Source organism: Gambusia affinis, linkage group LG01 (assembly GCF_019740435.1).
Source record: "Gambusia affinis linkage group LG01, SWU_Gaff_1.0, whole genome shotgun sequence".
Classification (NCBI taxonomy): Eukaryota; Metazoa; Chordata; class Actinopteri; order Cyprinodontiformes; family Poeciliidae; genus Gambusia; species Gambusia affinis.
The window spans coordinates 41,274,321-41,293,966 of record NC_057868.1 but is presented as its reverse complement, the minus strand read 5'-3'; the positions used below and the strand labels follow the sequence as shown (position 1 = coordinate 41,293,966).

Sequence of the window (19,646 nt, the reverse complement as noted above, 5' to 3'; positions counted from 1 at the left end):
AGGATGTTTAATTTGATTATTTTTTATGTCCAACTGAAGCTCTTGACCTTTGACCCCAGGAATCACACATTTAGACCTTCATCAGTCTTTGAGCTGCATCAGAAAATAAATAAAAAATGTTCCTCTTTTATTAATAGGTATATTTTTAATTTCATTGTAAGTATTATTGCTGAAAATACGTTCACTGATTTACTATTTCTAGGATTATTTTCTTTATTTTAAGAAAGGCAGTTTCAAATCAAATGTATTCTTCTTATTATTAAAATAGAAAAGTCATTTATCTTTCTTTATTAAGGCCAATGTCCATTTCCTTATAAAATCTGTGTCCAGTAAGAAATTATCAGTTTAGTTTAGCCTCTCCTGGTTTAACATTTTAAAGTGTTTCTGGACTCCATGAACGGAAATAAAATGAACCCGTTTCTACAAACACAGAAAATCATCTATTTATTCTTCAACCACAGTTACCACGGTTACCGACAGGCGATGGAGGCGATGAGGAGCAGCTGGACACACCTGGACTCCTGCAGCTCCAGGATCAGGTTCAAGTTTCTTTGTCTGGATTTGCTGCAGCATCGCCTGAGTGACATCACGCAGGGGGTGGAGCTAAGCTGGAGCAGCGCAGGTAAAAGCAGCAAACACAGCTGGATGGGAACACCTGAGAGTTCCTCTCAGCCAATGAAAAGCCAGCAGAGAGCAGCGGAGCAGACTGAACTTCAGGCTCTGATCTCTGATTGGCTGAAAGTCCCTGACCAATCACATGCCAGTGTTTTTCCTGCTGGAAGCTGATTGGTCGGTCTGAGTTCGAGGCCTTTTGCTCTGCGGCCGCTCTGATTGGTCAGCGTCCCTGAAGCCCTGGCAGGTGATCTGGTATTGGACGCTGGCGTCCATGTGACCCGGGGATTTAAGGATGGAGGCCAGCCGCCGTGACTCCTCCCACCGAAGGAGGAGCCTGATGGAGGGGGCGTGGCCCCAGACGTCGCCCAGCGCCGGCGCCAGCTGCGCCTGGCCGCCGCGCAGCCGCGTGGTCATGTGGTTGGTGGTTACCACGGCAATGTTGTGGCCCGTCGCCACAGCGATAAGCCGCAGGCCGAGGCTCTGGAGGAGTCGTGTCCTCTGGGACAGATCGTCATGGAGACGCAGGAACGGGAACGCCACGCTGTCGATGACGAGGAGGCGGAGCCTCGGTCGGTCCGACAGGAAGCCGGGCAGCAGGTGCAGCTCGGCCAGCAGCTCCACGTAGTCACGGCAACGCACCTGGGAACACACACACGGCCAATCAGAGCCCTGCTGCCTCAGGGTTACCATGGCAACACCAGTCCATAAGACCTTCAGCTATAAGCTGATTAAAGGAACCGGGTTCAACAGAACCAGGAACCCGACCTACCAGGAAGATGTTTGACAGGATGCTCTCCACCGTGAAGGTCGTCATGGCAACGCGTTGCTCCTCATCCTCAGCCAGCAGCGAGCAGTGGCGCACGGCGGCGCCGGCCAGGTCCACCAGCCTCTGGACCTGGAACCCGCCCTCTGTGTCCACGAACAGAACCTGACCCCCAAGACCGCCAAACACCGCCGGCACCTGGACGTCCACGGCCAGCTGCAGGCTGGGCAGAACCAGAACCAGTTAGAACCAGAACCCGTTTGTCCAGAGGAACCGGTTCTGGGTCCGGTTGGTAGTGAGGTTTCATAGAGCAGCAGCGCCCCCTCCAGGACAGGAAGTGGTCAGGGACAGTGGACTGCAGACAGGATGTCCACATGTTGGGTTGATGGTAAACCAGGATCTGACCTCAGCCTTCATCCTGCCATCACCTGCTGAGACTCACAGGATGAACCTGATGGCTTCTGATTGGCTGCTTATCAGCCAATCACAGCTTGGGACATGGGACCAAAACATGGCGTCTCTCAGGACAAGTTGGACCGTCAGGCTGCTTTCCAGCTCTGAACTCAGAAATGCAGAAATATTCAAATTAAATATTTTATCAAACTCATCATTGACCTTTAACACCTATTGACCCTAATGACCCAATTAGTGACCTAAACTGGCTCAATAGTGACCTTAGCGACCCTATTAGTGACCTTGATGACCTCACTGACCCTCTGGGTGCGATTGTCGTGAGGCTGTTACTTCCAGCCATGTTCAGACCTGAAGACACGCTCCAGGTCATGGGAGGAAACGCCTGTTCACGACCTGCAGTGTGTGTGACCAGGTGTGTGACCAGGTGTGTGTTTCCTGACCACAGCTGTGTTTTCCCGACTCCTGGAGCTCCGCAGATCTCCGTCACTTTCCCGACAGGAACTCCTCCTCCGAGCGCCTCGTCCAGCTGGGAGCAGAACGTCACGATGCTCCTGAACTCCTCCTCCTTCTGCAGGAGCTCCAGAGCTGTTACCGGGGCAACGCCGTGCCCCGAGCTGGCAGCCTGCAGCGCCTCCAGCGCCTCCTGCTGGGAGACTCCAGCCTCTGCACACAAAACAAATCAGAGCAACATTTTAGATTTCTGTCATTAGGAAAGCAGTGTGATGTCATCAGGAAAATGAAATACCTTTAAATGACTTGTTATTAAAAATAAAATAATAAGACAAAAATTTCATGACGATCTTGTTAAAAAAAATTAAACTTTAATAAGATAATGTTTAATTTTGCACTCTGTACAGAATTAAACATTAAAGATGTTTAATGTAAACATCTTTAATGTTGGTGTGAGTGCTGGACTTCTGCGTTGTGTTTTATGTGGTGATCAGTCAAACCACAAAACACCAAGTCTGGGTTTAGAGGCTCTCCGTTTAGCATTAGCACATAGCATGTGCTCCAGTTCTCCAACCCGATCTATACAAAATAATAGTGTTAGCATGCATCAACTGTTGTAAAGGCGTAATAGCAACTCAAATGAAAATATTCAAACAACTTATCATTAATACAGAAAGAAAAACAAACATTTGAACAATATAAATGAAAGGATTACAATGAATTATAAAACTTGCCCCTTCCCAGTGGAACCAGTAACAAAAGGGAAGTGGAAATTAATAACATTTATAATGGTCCTGGAGGACCAGCAGCAAAAGAAGAAGAAAGAAGGGCGGAGCTGGAGGACCAAACCCCTCATGACAGAGGAACAAGAACAGGTACATTAAAGAAAACATTTTGTGAAAATATACAACTATAATATAAACCCAGTTACATTAGACATAAAAAGGGATAAAAATATAAAAATAATATTTGACACTAATAAATTAAATTGATGTTTAGATCACATTTGATCAAGTTTCTGATGGTGAATCCAATCACTGATCACTTCAGGTTTTATTCAGTCTCTGATTGAATGAAGAAAAAAAAAAATCATCTTTATCCATAAAGGGTCAACTGGACCAGTCAAAGAACCAGAACCAGAACCAGATATAAGTTATCAGAACCGTATATCCGCTCAGCTTGTCAAACCAAAATGAGTTTGAGCTTAAAACTCATCACACCAAGTTTGATGAGTTAATAATATTTTCCTATAAATAGAAGAACATTTTTCATAGAAAAAATATCGTATATTTTCTATGAAATTTCCTTCTTTTCCAGAATTTCTGTGACAGAACAAATTTAACCGGAACTTTATTTAGTTTCTACTTTAACTTTAACAATTTAGCCTCAATATGAAAACGAGATGCCTCAAAACATTATGACGTCATGAGATGACGTGTTTCCGCGGCCAGAGGCGCGCTACCTGCGCTCAGGTGTTCCGGGTTCAGGTCCTGCAGGTCAGTGGTGAACTGGAAACCAGCTCTCACCAGTTTCCCCTTCACACTGGAGCTCAAACTCAAACTGGACACGGGCCTCCTCATCCTCACCGCGCTCACAGCAGCCCGCTTCCTCCCTGCACTTCCGCTTCCACTTTTCAAACGAAAGGCCGCAGGATTTCTGCTTTGCTGCTGAGTTCAGGTGTTTTCATTTTAAATGTTTAATTTCTAAAATAATTTTACATTTAACAAGAATCAGGATAAAAATGATAAAAATGTAATATTTGTGGTACATTTAAATTACTATAAAATTATTATGGATAAGATTAATCATGAAAATGGAGACTTCTTTAAGTTTCCATTTTAAGTCTCACTTTGAGCTTCTTCACTCCACCAATAGAAAGTACTATGCAGTTATCAAAAATAAATTAACAGGAAATACCAACAGGGATGTGAAAACTCGTTACAAACAGTTTTATACAGTTTACGGTTTGTCATCTAATCTTGTTATGACCAAATTCTGGAAAACGAAAAAAATTATATTAAGGAATAATATGAATACAAAATAAAACATCAAGATAAAAGAAACATGTAAAAATAAATGTAAAACTCATGAAACCAATATTAGACGTGAAAAAGCATAGTGCAGTAAAACTACTCTTAAAATGATTTTCCAACAGTAAATGTAACTTGTTGCTACTCAGCTCTGTATTAAACTACTTCTGACAAGTTGAATTAATATGCAGTTTTTCCTGAATTCTCTTTTAATTTTTACATATATTAAATATTATATATAAAATCACAACAATAAGAATTACTGCAAAAAGAAAATTTATTTATTCCGTTTAAAATTATTTATTTAGCTTCATCTTATTTTGAAAAGACAACAGGAATCTACGTTGCAGCTTTAGTGACGTCAGTCGGACGCGACGGTAGTTCCATGTGAGTCCACATCGGTTTGTTGATCAAGACGTGATCTGCGGCTGGTTGATCGGGTAAGTTCATTAGTTATTATTGATAATAAGCAGGCTGACCCGCAGCAGAGGAAACCGGAAGTTGCTTGAGTTTCTGACAGGAAGTTGAGTGTGGAGGAAGCTGCCGTCTGAGGGTCCAGCAGGAAGTTTTACTGGATGTTGACTGGAGGGTTGAAGGTTTCTATGGGTTCCTCCTCAGGATGTTTGTTGAAGGAAGTTCAAGTTTAAAACTTATTTTATTGTTTGTTTTCTGGAAGATGAATCCAGAAATCAATCAGAAGGTTTATTATTGTGTCCTCTGGATTATTTACGCATTGTCCTGTTAAACTCAGTGTTTCCACCAGGCGGAGCTACTGAGATAATGATACTGATTCGATTGGATACATGAAGTCTCATGTTTCTCTGCTTGTAGATCACAGAGATGAAGAGGCGAGAAGAAGAGGAGAAACAGAGGAAGACAACAGGCCAGAGTCCAGAGGAGGAAGAGAAGGAGAGGAAGACGAGCACTCAGAGCGAAGAGGAGGAGGAAGCAGCTAGTGAGCAGAAAGGAGCTTCTGCTGTTGATGATGATGAGGTGAAGAATAAGAAGGAGAGGAAGTGTGTTCCAGGTATCATCTACCTGGGCCACATTCCTCCCAGGCTCCGCCCCAAACACCTGAGGAACCTGCTGTCAGCCTACGGAGAGATCGGACGCATTTTCCTGCAGCCAGAGGGTACGACACACACATAACACACACACACACACTACACACACACACACACACACACAGTTTTACATCATCAGAACGTCCTGCTGTTATCAGTTATGAAACAAGAAATCAACATTACATTTAGTCAAACTCCTAATCTAACATATTGATCAATGGATCACATCCTCCATCCAGGTGTTTTCTTACTCTTGACTTAAATAAAATCAGTGTTTCAGCAGTTCTTTGGTTTTCTTCATTCAGCCACACTAATAATAATAATAAGTTCAGTTTCTGTTCAGTTGGTGAACGTTTTGTCACCTCCACTTGTTCTCAGCTTCTGTGCAGTGATTGGATGGTTCAGAGTCACCTGGTGACATCATAATGTAGAGCTGTGTATCATATGCGTTGCCATGGTAACTCATTTTATCGTAATAACCTGAGCCAATGGGAACTTAGATATCAAATATGAGAGGCACCAGGACTGAGCCTTGGGGTTCCCCACATGTGAATGTTGACCCTTTTATATTTCCATGCTCAGTTCAGGTTTCTCCTCCAAGTTACTTAAGATTAACAATCAGAAAACAGAAGTTTGACTCGTTAACACCTCGCCTCCACTTTCACCAAACCTCACAGTTTCCATAATTTCCCTCCCTGCAGGTGAATTATGCAGCTGCAGGGTTGTTTATTATTTGTTCCTCTGAAGTGAAAGCCTGTTGTTGCTGTAGAAGGTTCTGGTTGCTGTTCCTAACCTGGCTGCGTTGATCCCGCAGACCGGCAGGTGAGGAGGAAGAAGAAGAAGTCCGGCTCCAGGAGGTGCGACTACACTGAAGGTTGGGTGGAGTTCAGGGACAAGCGGGTGGCGAAGCGGGTGGCGCTGTCGCTGCACAACACGCCGATGGGAACCAAGAAACGGCAGAGGTTCTTCTCTGACCTCTGGAACATCAAGGTACCGCCTGGTCCCCTCCCTGGTTCCCCACTGCTCCATCAGCAGCTGAGTCTCACCTGTCGACGTCTGTCTGTCTCTGAAGTACCTGCACAGGTTCCACTGGACTCACCTGAGCGAGCGGCTGGCCTATGAGCAGACGGTGCTGCAGCAGAGACTCCGGGCCGAAGTGTCTCAGGCCAAGAAGGAAACCAGCTTCTACCTGAGCAACGTAGAGAAGAGCGCCCACCTGGAACACCTGAGGAAGAAACGGCAGAGAGACGGAGAACAGGTAGAGACAGACGGGTCCGACAGACAGGTGAACATCTGAGTCACAGACAGGTAAACCGTTTTGTTGTCCTCAGGTGGAGGAGAAGACGTGGGACTTCACTCAGCGCCAGACAGAAGAGGAGATCCAGAAGAAGAAGAAGAAGAAAAAGGACTCCATTACCCAGAAGCGCCTGAATAAGGCCCGCCTCATGCAGCAGGAGAGCCAATCCAATGTCTCGTTGCTGGCTAAGATCTTTAACTCCAACCAATCAGAGTGAAGCTTGTAAACTTGTTCCTATGGGGACAGTAAACAGAACCTGACTCATACACTTCCTGGTGTCTGGAAGGGGCGGGGCCATTGCTTGGCTCCTCCCACTGATCCTCATTATCTTTAGATTTTTGTAAATAAAGTTTGCTGGACTTTGGTTTTGTCTGATAAAATATGGAGCCAGGACTCCAACAAACTGAACTTCCAGTGGTTTCAGTCCAGTTCGGTTTACAGCTGAACCCGACCTGGAACATTTATATCGGCCTGCCTGCAGGGGGCGCCAGTCACTTCCGTTCATTTGGGTCACATCAACACGTTTGAGTCAAATATCACAGATCACAGGTTGTTATAAAGATCCTTTTGATGCATAAATTATTTCTGTAGTTAAATTTAATAAAATACAAAAACTTTTTATTATTTTTTTTTACAAACATTTTGTTGTAAAAAAAACAATCAGTCAAGTCTGGAAAAGCATCAGCCACTGGAAGTTCACCAACAATTGGAGAACTTCTTCGCTGGATTACTTCGTAAAGCTGAAGAAAAACTAATCTGCAAAAAAAATAAGTCATGATCATAAAAAAACAATAATTCCATTGAAATACCTTCATAGTTTGTGACTTGCTTACGTTATATTAAGTTTCTAGATTGAAGATCGAAAACCACCAGTTTGTTTACAAACACTCAGGGGGCGGGGTTATACGACGTCATGACGCAGTGGAGTAGGAACATGGCGGCGGATTACTGGGAGACGGAGAGACCCGAACCTCCTTCAGACTGAACCGAACCACGCAGAACCCGGGCCGGACCGGGTCCGCCTCTGACGGTAAGTACCGGGTCAAGGGTGGAGGCAGCGGACCTGGTTCCCTGGCTCTCCGGCCCGGTAGCCGTTACCGAACCGGAGCCGGAGCGCAGGAAGAACACGAAGCCCGCTGCAGGTGTTCAGGAGGTAGACGGAGCCGGGCTAGCAGGCTAGCTGTGAGCAGCAGAAACAGGGTTTGATTCGGTTCAGTTCGGTTCTGGGTTCCAAGCTGAGGAAGTTTAACCTGCAGCAAGAACACCGACCACATCCGCTAATAATGAATGAGTTAAATAAAATTAGTTAGGAATAATTTATAAAAAATAATTAATTCCTGACTGAAACTGGATCACACAAAGCCTCCGGTACCAGGCTCGGTCCACTCGGAGTCCGGCCAGGTTCGGGACCTTCTGAAAGCAGTCTGAGGCACCCACTAATCTGTGACGTCATGCTGAAAGCTGTTGATTGATTGGCTGAGATGTTAACCTCAGCATCACAGGTCCCTGACTGTGTTTCACAAAGAGTAACCATGGAAACCTGGGCCAGCGTTGCTGACTAATTGGACGGGAAGGATCAGGTTAACCCAAGGGTGTAACTTTGTTTTGCAAGTTGGTGGAGGAGGAGCCGGGTGGGGAGCGCTGATGTAGCACAGTGACCGGAAGGCCTTTCCTCTTTTAGTGCAAGAATAAAGCCAAAACTTGTGAATGCCAGACAGTCTTTTTCAGTAAATTAGTATATACGTCCTGATCAGGCTTGTCAGATTAATAGTACCTTTAGAGAATAACCTTTTAGCAGGTATTAAACATACTGCAAAATATAAATACGTTAAAACATCTAATTAATCTATATAATGTCTTTCACTTGGTGATGGAATTAGGAATTAGGAATTTTTCAGTCATATTCTAATTCATGGAATGAGTATATTTGCTTTAAAATAGCAAATATTTGGTGAGTAGAGTTATTACTGGATTCTATAAAATGTGGCTTAAAGCTGAGATGCTGATGTTTGGACGTATGTAAAATATATATTCTCTCTGCATATAAATCTATAAATAGTTTGGTTTCTGTCAGTTCTGTAAATATACAAGAGAGAACAAAGTGAATTTCTCTTTTATATTGACTAATAATTTAATTTTACTTAATTGTCGCTGTAGGAGCCATGGTTTAAAATTTAAACTTTGACTCTTTATGCTTTATAAAATATTTTACCTATCTGTTGATTGATCTGAATATTGCCACGTTCAATCATGCAATTAGTCTATGGAAAATGTAGAAAAACGGGTGATTGTATTACTTTTCCCAGTCTGCCTGCCTAACGGACAGGTTGCCATGGTAACCATTAACAACAGCCCCGGGAACAGAGCAGAGATTATGTTCAAGTGCATCAGGAATTAACACAAAACATTTCACAAAAAAGTACATAAAAACTCATCGCAGTGGTTGATGAGCTACTTAAACTGTCAGAAAATGTGTGTAGTTCTTATTTTGTGTTAATTGAACCAAAATACTCCAACCTGCACAGCAAGAGTACATGTTGATAAAAGCTAAGCTAGCATAGCTAACCTACTCTCTACTCTTATATTCATTCTTAATTAAGGCTTTTTACTGACCTGTGAAGTGATTCCTTAGGACCTTGTTATCTTGCTGTCGTTTCGTTTTCAGTTAATATAAAACTTTGCGTCCCTATTTCAGATTCTTTGCTTGATTGTGTAATTTTCACGATATTCCCGACTCGACGCAAAGCAACAACGCAGTGAGTCACATAATGTCAAATCCACTAGATCACTGAGCGGACTTGGCGTTTACGTTTCAAAGGAATTTTAAAATTCATTAACTAACTGTTAATGCTTTGAATCCAGCGTGCAGCTGCTGCCGAGTTACTGTCCGCACATGGATGCAGGCACACAACGAAAACGAAAGGAGCAGGAGGTGTTGGTGTTCCTTCAGGAAGTTACGCCTATGGGTTAACATCACAGAGTCGGTCTCCATGGTAACTGGAACAGGATTAAGCTGTTTCAGGGATGCATCGGGTGTTTATCCGAGGACAATCAGTAAATCAGATCCAGAAGGTCGCAGAGCTGCGGTTTGTTGCTTACCCATGTGTTTACCTGTCCAGGTGTCTCCAGGTGGACGGCTCCGCCCCCGTCGGCGTCTCGCCCCCCTCTGCCGCCCGGACCCCCCCTCATGGAGCGGATCAGGAAGCTCAAACGGCAGCTGTCCGTCACTCTGGGGAGGGGCGGGGCCGGCGGCGGGGACCGGGCGCTGAACGACTCCAACACGCAGGAAGTGACGTCACACAGCGATTCAGGTGACTTCCTGTTCAGGGACCAGCGTTACAGTCTGGTACCGAAGGGTTCTGTTGGGACCACTCAGGTCTCTGACAGTGGGCCTTAGATTATATATATAGATTAGATTATAATCTGGGTTTAGCCCATGAATGAAGCAAAGCTAAAAAAATAGATTCAGGATTCTAGATGTTTAACATCTAGATGTGATTTCCACTGCATCACTTCTAACCCCCCCCAGAGGTCCCGTCTCTTCGTTCCTCAGCGGCTCTAAAGGTCCGGGCCTCGTCGTCTTCGGTCCACTCGTTGCTGCAGTCCTACGGCGGCTCCATGAGGAGGCCCCGCGGTCTCGGCCGCAGCCTGAGTTCCTACCTGAACCGGGCCACCAGACTCGGTACCGGCCATGAGAAACCTGGCGGCTCTGGTTCCGAAGCCGAGTCTGAAACTTCTGCTGGTTCTTTCAGAAATAGTTCATGAAGACGTCAAGATAAACTCTGGTGGAGAAAGCGATCCGCCTTCGTCTTCAGACGATGTTCAGAGTCCGGTCCGAGTCCGACTGAGGAACAAGAAGATCTCAACGGAGGTAACAGACCGGAACCAGAACTGGACGCACAAAACACACCTGATCAGAACCAGTCCAGTGTTTTACTGGTCAGGTTTTAGCAGAAACTTGACCTCCTGACCCCTGCTGACCTCTGACATCAAAAGGTGAAGTCCGTCTCTTCTCGTGTTTCAGGACATCAACAAGCGTCTGTCGTTGCCGGCGGATATCCGTCTTCCTGATGATTACCTGGAGAAGTTCAGCGTGATTGGTCCAGCTCTGTTCGAGCAGCCAATCAGCAGGCGGCTCCGCCGAGTGTCTCTGGTACGTTTCCTCTCCGCCGCGCCGCTGCGCCCGGCCGTCGTCGGCTCAGCGTGTTTCTCTCTGTGTGCAGTCGGAGATCGGGTTCGGGAAACTGGAGACTTACATCAAACTGGACAAACTGGGAGAGGTGAGCTCACAGACCGAGTCCGAGTGTTTAGGAACCGACTCGTCCGGGTTCTCAGAGCGCCACCTGTCTGTCTGCAGGGGACCTACGCCACAGTGTACAAAGGTCGCAGCAAACTGACCGACAACCTGGTTGCCCTGAAGGAGATCCGCCTAGAACATGAAGAGGGAGCTCCCTGCACGGCAATCAGAGAAGGTACCGGCTGCAACCCGCTGGTTACACGGAACACGCTGCTAGTTGCATGATCAATCAGCTGCAGCAACTAACAACACCCAGCTGCAGCAATTAGCAACATGAGTCACAGGGTTGACGTGTTGCTGGTTGACGTGCTGCAGGTTGACGTGTTGCTGGTTGACGTGCTGCAGGTTGTGTTGCTGGTTGACGTGCTGCAGGTTGTGTTGCTGGTTGACGTGCTGCAGGTTGTGTTGCTGGTTGACGTGTTGCTGGTTGACGTGTTGCAGGTTGTGTTGCTGGTTGACGTGCTGCAGGTTGTGTTGCTGGTTGACGTGTTGCTGGTTGACGTGCTGCAGGTTGACGTGTTGCAGGTTGTGTTGCTGGTTGACGTGTTGCTGGTTGACGTGCTGCAGGTTGACGTGTTGCAGGTTGTGTTGCTGGTTGACGTGTTGCTGGTTGACGTGCTGCAGGTTGACGTGTTGCAGGTTGTGTTGCAGGTTGACGTGTTGCTGGTTGTGTTGCAGGTTGACGTGCTGCAGGTTGACGTGTTGCTGGTTGTGTTGCTGGTTGACGTGTTGCAGGTTGACGTGTTGCTGGTTGACGTGTTGCAGGTTGTGTTGCTGGTTGACGTGTCTTTTCTCCTGCAGTGTCTCTGCTGAAGGACCTGAAACACGCCAACATCGTGACGCTTCATGACATCATCCACACACAGAAATCTCTCACGCTAGTCTTTGAGTACCTGGTGAGTCGTTACCGGGAAATGCCGGATCAATAGGCTTATTGATTATTAATCCCCTGATTTAACCAGAATTATCTGGATTTTTAAATTTCAGGACAAAGATTTGAAGCAATACCTGGACGACTGTGGAAACGTCATCCATGTTCACAATGTCAAGGTGAGGACGGATGGTTTGGTCCAGTAGGCCCAGTAGAACCAGCTCATTGTTCTGGTCTTTCTGCCTCAGCTGTTTCTCTTCCAGTTGCTCCGCGGTTTGTCCTACTGCCACCAGAGGAAAGTTCTCCACCGAGACCTGAAGCCCCAGAACTTGCTGATCAACGAGCGAGGGGAGCTCAAGTTGGCCGACTTTGGTGAGTTCTCCTCCGGTTCTGATTCTGGTACGGGGTTCTGGTTCTGCTCTGACCTGACCAGAGTTCTTGGTGTCCTTCAGGTTTGGCCAGAGCCAAGTCCATCCCAACAAAAACGTACTCCAATGAGGTGGTGACGCTGTGGTACCGGCCGCCGGACATCCTGCTGGGCAGCACCGATTACTCCACCCACATCGACATGTGGTACGGTTCTGGTTGTGGTTCCAGTTCTCAGATTGGACAGTGGGAGCAACAAAGTCTCTGCCTGGTGTTAGCATGTTCTCCCAGCACACGCCCGGGTTCTCTCTGGGTTCTGGCCAGAAACCTGTGGGTTGTGTCTCCATGGTTGGTTGTCCTGCTGATGGACTGTTGACATATCCAGGGTGTCTCTTCCTGTCTCCAGTGGCGCTGGTTGTCGGTTCTGGTACCAGCCTCAGGAACAGGAACCTGAAATAGAAACTCTTTGTTTGAACTATCGAGGTTCTGGTTTTTAATAAAGGGGCGGTTCGGACCTTTGGCCTTCTACGAGCCGTTTCCACCCGTCTCTACCTGTTTGTGTCTCCAGGGGTGTTGGGTGTATCTTCTATGAGATGGTGACGGGTCGCCCTCTCTTTCCTGGCTCTACAGTGGAGGAGGAGCTTCACTTCATCTTCAAGCTGCTGGGTATTAACCAATCAGCTTCCATCACTGAGAGCCAATCAGCATCCAGGATTGTTGCTGACTGTCGGTTTTTTCGTCTGCAGGAACACCCAGAGAGCGCAGCTGGCCTGGGATCAGTTCCAACCAGGAGTTCCTGGTTTTCAACTTCCCTCAGTACCGAGCCGAGAGGCTGAGCAACCACACGCCCAGGTACGCTCAGATACCACAGGAATAGGCCCAGATACCCCAGAAATACCCCATATGCTCAGATACCCCAGAAATAACCCCAGGTTTGCCCTGATACCCTAGAAATACCCCCTTATGCACAGATACCACAGGAGTAACCCCAGGTTCGACAAGATACCCCTGAAATACCCTTGTACACCCAAATACCCCAGAAATAACCCCAGGTTTGCCCAGACACCCCAGAAAAACCCCCAGGTTTGCTATGATACCCCAGAAATACCCCCTTATGCCCAGACACCCCAGAAATACCCCCAGGTAGCCAGGGTTTTGCCGAGCATCCTCCTTTCTGTGTTCAGGCTCAGCAGTGAAGGAGTGGAGCTGCTGTCGAAGTTCCTGCAGGTCAGTGAATGCCTCACAGTGTTTCCAAGGTAACGGCTGAAGCAGTTCTGATGAGTGTTTGAACTTTAGTTCGAAGGGAAGAAGAGGATCTCTGCTGATGAGGCCATGAAACATAGCTACTTCAGTAACCTTGGAAACAGAGTGACATCACTTTCTGACAGTAAGTGTAACCTTGGACACAACCTTTCCTGTCTGATGTCACTAAGGTCACATGGTTACGTTTCAGCGGCGTCCATCTTCAGTCTGTCGGAGATCCAGCTGGAGAAGGAGAGCGTGAGGCCGCCGGCAGCTCCTGATCCAGGTAACCGTCAGTCACACCTGGTGGACTGGGCGCTACTGCCGCTAATAGCAGAGATTATTTTTAGCTTCCTGCTTTAGCATTCATGTGATTAGTGCTCTAGGTCAGAGGTCACCGACCTCTTAGAGACTGGGAGCTGCTTCCCGGGTCCAGAGCAACACGAAGGGCTGCTGGTTTGATTCAGACATAAATATTGTTGTCTCAGCCTTTATAACAATATTAATATATGTATATATGATCATATTAATGTTAGGGACGACTGACAATAGTTATCAGTAATAATTGGTTCATTACTATCATGTGATCAGAAGTTCTTAGTTCAGAGTTGTGAGTTTGATTCCCTGTTGGAGATTTTCTGTCTGATTCTAAATTGTCCAAAGTGACTGAGAGTCTGGATTGTTGCAGCTGCAGCTGAACATCTGGAGGCACTGAGAGATTTTCCTTTAGATACAAACAGAAAAGTTATTATTATTTTATTATCCAACCCTCTTTACTATTAACTAAACTGTGGAGAGAAGAGAAAGTTATTTTGTGCCAAAACATTTTGTATGTAGCACATCAGTGTGAGTCTGTGGGGGTCAAAGGTCAGCCAGAGCCTGAATCTGATTGGTCAGTTTATTTTTACTGTAAGTTAAAAATGATGAGTGGAGTTTGAATCTCCTGTTGTTCTAAGATCCTGAGTTTTTTACAGTGTTCGGTTCTGTTGGGTCGCCGGTTTATTAGTTGTTTTTGTGGTTTCATGAACTGAACAGTTGACGGGTCGCCTGTTGAAACCAGGAGATGTTGAATAAAAATGTCAGACAGATCAGAAGGTAAAACTAAACCACTGAAGCAGAACACACTTTGTTTTATTTTAACACAAACGATGTTAAATAATAAAGACATGGAAGTGAAGCCTATAAACCCAGTAGATCCACGTCCAGAGGAGGATGTAGATTCCAGGTCCAGGTGGTGTCAGAGTCCAGAGGAGCAGAAGGTGAAGCAACAATGTTTGATTCATTGGGAACGCTTCCACTAGATTAAATGGTTTAACCCTCAGTTTTAGCTCCACGCTCAGGAAGAGCAGCAGAGGTCAGTTAACTGGTGACCCATCAGCTCTGCAGGTCAGGAAACATCAAAGAAGCTCATAAACCGGCGACCCAACAGAACCGACCCGGTAAAAAGCTCCACCGGGATCCAAACGGCTCTTAGAACTACAGGAGGTTCAAACTCTGATCATTCAAATAAACAAAAGCAAACTGACCAATAAGATTTAAGCTCTGGGGTGACCTTTGACCCCCACAGACTCAGACGTAAAAGATGTTTTGACACATTAGATCTTTTTTTCCCATAATTTTGTTAATAAAGAGAGTTTGATAATAAAAAATTCGTAAATTATTTTTTCTTTTTTTATTTCAAAGAAAATCTTAAGGTAGGCAAAGAGGTAGCAGCCTGCAGGCGCCGCCGCCCTCCGATAAAATCCTGCAGGCGTCTGACCGGTTCTGAACTTTAACCATAGAAAACAGTTTTATGCATAAAGCAATTTATTTTAAACGTTTTTATCATTTTCTTTTTTAAAACTCTAAATATAAACAAATGTTATTAATTCAATGTAAAAACATTAAATTAAATCATTTTTGGCAGAGCTCCATAATGACAGTTTTTTTCTTTCGAAAAATTTTTTATTACTTTGAACATTTTTAAAAACATGGCATTTTACAGTTATACAAACATTTTCTTTTCCTTTAAAAAATACAATTCTTCAGTTTAAACTAAAAGAAGTTAAGAACAAGAGTATAAAACACAAAATCTCTGGGTTTTAAAAGTTGAACAGGACCAGGGTGACTCCTTACAAGGTTTGGATCCGTCCCGTTCCTCCAAACAGCTCTGGGGTTCAGAGGGGAAACCTGCCCTGATGCTCCTTCCCTCCTGCCTGACCCGGAGAGCCAGGCCGCCGCTGCTTGGACCTCCGTTTGTGGGTCACCGTCTCCTTCGTCCACGGAGGCTCAGGCGATTCTTCTTGCTGGCTGTGTCCTTGGGGGGCCACCTGCAGCCCTCGATGTTTCTCTTTTTGCTGCCGCCATCCGGATCACAGCCACCGGGGGGATCTGCCTGCTCCTGCTCACCAGCAAGTTTCTGGAGGTCCAGATGGCGTCTCCATAATGACAGTGGCTATTTTTAGAACTTGGTCCGCGGCCGACTGACGGCGTCCCCTGGGGCCCGATGTAGGGTTAGCGCAGCTAGCTCTTCAGCTAGCGGTGCCCACCACTTATGATGGGTGTCAACATGGTTGAGTAGTTTAGCATTTAGCATTAGATTGTGCCATATAGCACGTTGATATAGCACTTTAGCATTAGCAGAAGTAATGTTTATGAATACTGTTGTAGGGTTAGCGGAGCTAGCTTTTTGGTTAGCGGCGTTCACCAGGGAGCCTGAGGTTCCTGAGGGAAACATGGTTCTGGTGGAGCCTCAAACACAAACCCGATTCCTCTGAACTTTGGTTCAGGAAGTTTAGGACCGGTCTGTTCCGATTGCAGAACTTTAATCTGGTCCAACAGAGACTGTCGGACCTTTCAGTAGAACATCAGAGCAGTGAGGGTCGAAGGTGAAGCAGGTCGCCAGGAGTTTCAGGTGAGCTTCAGGTTTCTGACGTTGAAACATTTTCTGTTACCAGCTACCAGCCCGACGCGGAGGCGGAGTCTGCTCTTCTGACACCTGAAGGAGACGGAGCCATCTGAAAGGGAAGTGACCGCAGGAAGTGACATTTTACTTTGAAGGAGCTGAGACTACTGATGTGAAACAAAGAAAACACTACAGATTTCCGGAATGTGAAGAAAACGTGTTTACAGACGATGCAATAATGAATCACAGCAGCTTCTGACCAATCAGAGGGCAGCATGTTTCAGAAACAAACCAATCAGCTTCCGTCTTCCAAGACTTAAAATCCAAACATGGTAGACCAGGAGCATCACCTGCTGCAGTGTGACATCATCATGATGACGTCACACTGCAGCAGGTGGAACGGGTCCCAACATCCTGACAGGTGATTCCAGGAACCAGTCACCTGGTTCCAGTTACAGGTCACATGACCTGACAGCGTAACAGGTCCAGGTCCCGTTACCACCGGTTAGCATTAGCTCGTTAGCTGCTAACGAGTTTCTGGCCTCTGACCACCATGACCAGGTGTGTTTTACATCTTCTCCTGTTTAACACCATTTCTGCTGGACGAAGCCATCTGGACTCTTATTGTGAAAGTTCTCTGCTGCTTCCTGTGTTTCTGTCATGATGAAACTCAGTGACGAAATTTACAGTAAATCAGCTGGATTCCCCCAGGGACATGTTGGTAAAGGATTGGTGGGGCAGATAACGGGGCAGATAGCATGCTCTCCCTGTCTGGGTCTCTGGGTTCTCCAGCATCTTGACTGTTAGTCGATCTGATCGTTTCGGCCGTCTGAGCAGCTCTTCGTTTCCTGATTCCATCCTGTAGAGTTCAGGGGTCAGTGGGCGGGGCTTCCCAGGTGTCCAGGTGATTTAGGAACCTGTTGGTGATATTTTTATACTGAAATAATAAATGGGTCGAGTCTAGCAATAGAGGAAGAGCTCATTAACCGCTATCCAGTTTTTGACTGAAACATGTCGGTTTGTGAGGCGAGAAAGCAGAAAGCAGTGGATGTTTCAAAATAAAAGCATTCCATAGAGGAGCAGGTTGGACGAAGCTTTCTGTTGACCTCTGACCTGTGGGAGTGGGGTTGGTTCCAGTCCCGTTCTCTCCGTCTGACTGCTGAATGTAACTCAGGCAGCTCCCTGATGCGTTCAGGTCTGCTACTTAAACTATCGTTGTTGTTTTTAAGCCAAAGTTCTCTGCAATATTCTGACCTGCATGATGGTATTCTTCCAGTGAACTTCCATGCTGTTAAATTAGAAATCTTCCGACGGCTCAGAAAGCACTGCAGTGTTTGTTTTACTTGAATGAAAACAGGAAGTGGATGTTGTTCTTGTATTTATCTGTCTGTACTCTGGATATATAAACAGACCTGACATTAAAAGACTTTATTTATTATCAGTGTTGGTTGGTTATTGAGGAGCATTCATGCTGGTCTGGAGAGTTTTCAGTCTCAGAAAATCTTTGCTTCAATTTTTTACTCAAATAGAAAGAAATGACTGAAGCTTTGATTAAGTAAACGTAAAAAAGTCTTTGGTAAAATGTCTTCTAGTCAGATTATTTAATATTTATAGCCACAGATTAATTTATTCATCACAAAGAGATGATACACAACAACCTGTAGAACCTGTAGAACCTGACCGAGTTACCAAACATCTCACTTCCAACCTCAACCTGGATCTCTTATCAGGGACGTATGGAAAGCCGTTAATAAACTTACTTTACCTCATCTGAGCACAGGTGAAGCTTCCTCACCAGAATGTTTGCCTGGCGTTCATCTTCATCATCTTCTTCATCATCTTCATCATCCTCTGTGATGACGTGACCCAGCTGTTTGGTTTTCGTACCAACATTTCAGTTCTTGCCCCGACAGATAAAACAAAGTTCTTTGCTTTAGTTCTACATATTAGCATTCTTCGTATTATGCTGCACATCAGAGCAGACATCCAGTAACTGCTGGGTCAAAGGTCAGCCAGGTCGGCAGCATACACAAAGAGATCAGAGTATCACCGATCCCTTTTCCATCTTCGGTTCTTACAGGTTAAACTGGCGAAAGAAGCCCGACTCTCAGCACAGGCAGAGGAGTTGTTGCCCCGCCTACCTGCCTCTGGAAAGACGGTCAATTAAAATCCTCTGTTTTAATTGATCAAACTTTTAGTGCTGACCTAATCAAAGGCCTTAGCTGTCAAACTCCTGTCCTGGAGGCCCGCTGCCCTGAAACGTTTGGATGAGTCTCTGCTGCACCTGAACAGAATAATCAGGTCATTAAGGTTCTGGAGAACCGATCCACACCAGGAGGAGGTCATGAAGACGTTTCATTCCAGGGTTTTGAACCTGTAGTTCATCTAAAACCTGCAGGACAGACTGGAGCTTGAAAACCAGCATCCAGCACCAATAAACCCAATAAACCCAATTTCTCCTCAGAAGGAGTTATCTCCAGAGCTCTGCTATATTGTGAACACCAGCGCCCTCTGTGGCTGTGGAGGAGTAGTGCAGCCAGAAACATGGAGTCTGCGCTCATGTTCGGTTCACATTTGAAAATGTGTGAAAAAGTGACTTTATAGTGAGTTTTCAGCACTACCTGCACCACAGTTTATGCTTCTGTAGGTTTTCCTCACATGACTGTCTCAAGTAAAATATAAGCTCATGTGCAAACTGATATTTTGACGACTAATATAAAACAGCAGATACAGCATCAGAGCTGTAGATATATAGATTTTACATATAACAGCATCAGGGGGTGCACCGTTCCTGGAGGTACTGCAATACCAGGTCGATGCGTGGAGTGGACGGAGCAAGCCCCTATTCCATCTCCCTGCTCCAAAAATCAATTTAATATATGGTCCCCGGGTAGGGGACGTATCAGATATTAAACTGATAAGAACAGATACTACACTTGATCTTAGCCAAAAGGCCGAGAAGCGATAACCTATTTAACTGGGGAGGTAACCATTTCAACCTCGACCATCCCGTTTTTACTCACGGTCCGGATAATTTAACATTTTATCACTCAAAAACATCAAACATAGTAAGTAGAAAATCTAGTTTCCAAAACATTTATGTTGTTTTTGTATCGGAAAATAAAAATGAACGAGCCAAATTAGTCAAATAACCTATGTGAACAAGAAACCAATTTGTTCATTTCTGGTCACGTGACTCACTGAGCTCCAATAGAAAGCCTGAAGGTTGAAACACGTTTAGAAAAGTTTTATCCTTACTTAGAGGTTTAAATATGAACGCAGCTGTTGCATTTTATGTAAGGTCATTTATGTAAAAGTCACTGGATTTACAGTTAATTACACTGTTTGCAGCT

The 19,646-nt window shown here is 45.5% G+C and overlaps 3 protein-coding genes and 1 non-coding gene across 8 annotated transcripts; 2 read left to right on the top strand and 2 right to left on the bottom strand.

The window, feature by feature from the left end:
* Positions 1 to 206: 206 nt before the first annotated feature.
* On the bottom strand, positions 207 to 3,902 carry rad51c (RAD51 paralog C). Its single transcript, XM_044130731.1, has 4 exons — positions 3,705 to 3,902; positions 2,233 to 2,455; positions 1,385 to 1,601; positions 207 to 1,254 (listed from the first exon to the last, which is right to left on the bottom strand). Exons 1-4 carry the CDS (start codon positions 3,820 to 3,822, stop codon positions 754 to 756), a joined length of 1,059 nt encoding a protein of 352 aa, XP_043986666.1. The 5' UTR covers positions 3,823 to 3,902; the 3' UTR covers positions 207 to 753.
* Positions 3,806 to 6,997, top strand: abt1 (activator of basal transcription 1). 2 transcript variants are annotated; one of them, XM_044130854.1, is made up of 6 exons: positions 3,807 to 3,919; positions 4,601 to 4,712; positions 5,104 to 5,404; positions 6,151 to 6,326; positions 6,409 to 6,594; positions 6,668 to 6,997. In XM_044130854.1, exons 3-6 carry the CDS (start codon positions 5,113 to 5,115, stop codon positions 6,848 to 6,850), a joined length of 837 nt encoding a protein of 278 aa, XP_043986789.1. In that variant the 5' UTR covers positions 3,807 to 3,919; positions 4,601 to 4,712; positions 5,104 to 5,112; the 3' UTR covers positions 6,851 to 6,997. The 2 variants fall into 2 exon arrangements, with proteins under 2 accessions (XP_043986872.1, XP_043986789.1); XM_044130937.1 differs by lacking the exon at positions 4,601 to 4,712 and having other exon boundaries at positions 3,806 to 3,919.
* A 325-nt stretch (positions 6,998 to 7,322) lies between these two features.
* On the top strand, positions 7,323 to 17,734 carry cdk16 (cyclin-dependent kinase 16). Of its 4 annotated transcripts, XM_044130555.1 has the most exons (19): positions 7,325 to 7,663; positions 9,329 to 9,389; positions 9,496 to 9,626; positions 9,753 to 9,944; positions 10,163 to 10,315; positions 10,386 to 10,504; positions 10,658 to 10,786; positions 10,857 to 10,913; positions 10,991 to 11,105; positions 11,732 to 11,826; positions 11,918 to 11,980; positions 12,050 to 12,173; positions 12,254 to 12,374; positions 12,736 to 12,833; positions 12,914 to 13,019; positions 13,352 to 13,394; positions 13,464 to 13,554; positions 13,621 to 13,695; positions 16,346 to 17,734. In XM_044130555.1, exons 4-19 carry the CDS (start codon positions 9,821 to 9,823, stop codon positions 16,381 to 16,383), a joined length of 1,551 nt encoding a protein of 516 aa, XP_043986490.1. In that variant the 5' UTR covers positions 7,325 to 7,663; positions 9,329 to 9,389; positions 9,496 to 9,626; positions 9,753 to 9,820; the 3' UTR covers positions 16,384 to 17,734. The 4 variants fall into 4 exon arrangements, with proteins under 4 accessions (XP_043986567.1, XP_043986490.1, XP_043986400.1 ...); XM_044130465.1 differs by having other exon boundaries at positions 9,329 to 9,626; XM_044130632.1 differs by lacking the exons at positions 9,329 to 9,389; positions 9,496 to 9,626 and having other exon boundaries at positions 7,323 to 7,663; positions 10,187 to 10,315.
* A 1,334-nt stretch (positions 17,735 to 19,068) lies between these two features.
* On the bottom strand, positions 19,069 to 19,259 carry LOC122840523. Its single transcript, XR_006372251.1, has one exon. It is a non-coding gene; the product is annotated as a U2 spliceosomal RNA (small nuclear RNA).
* Positions 19,260 to 19,646: the final 387 nt, after the last annotated feature.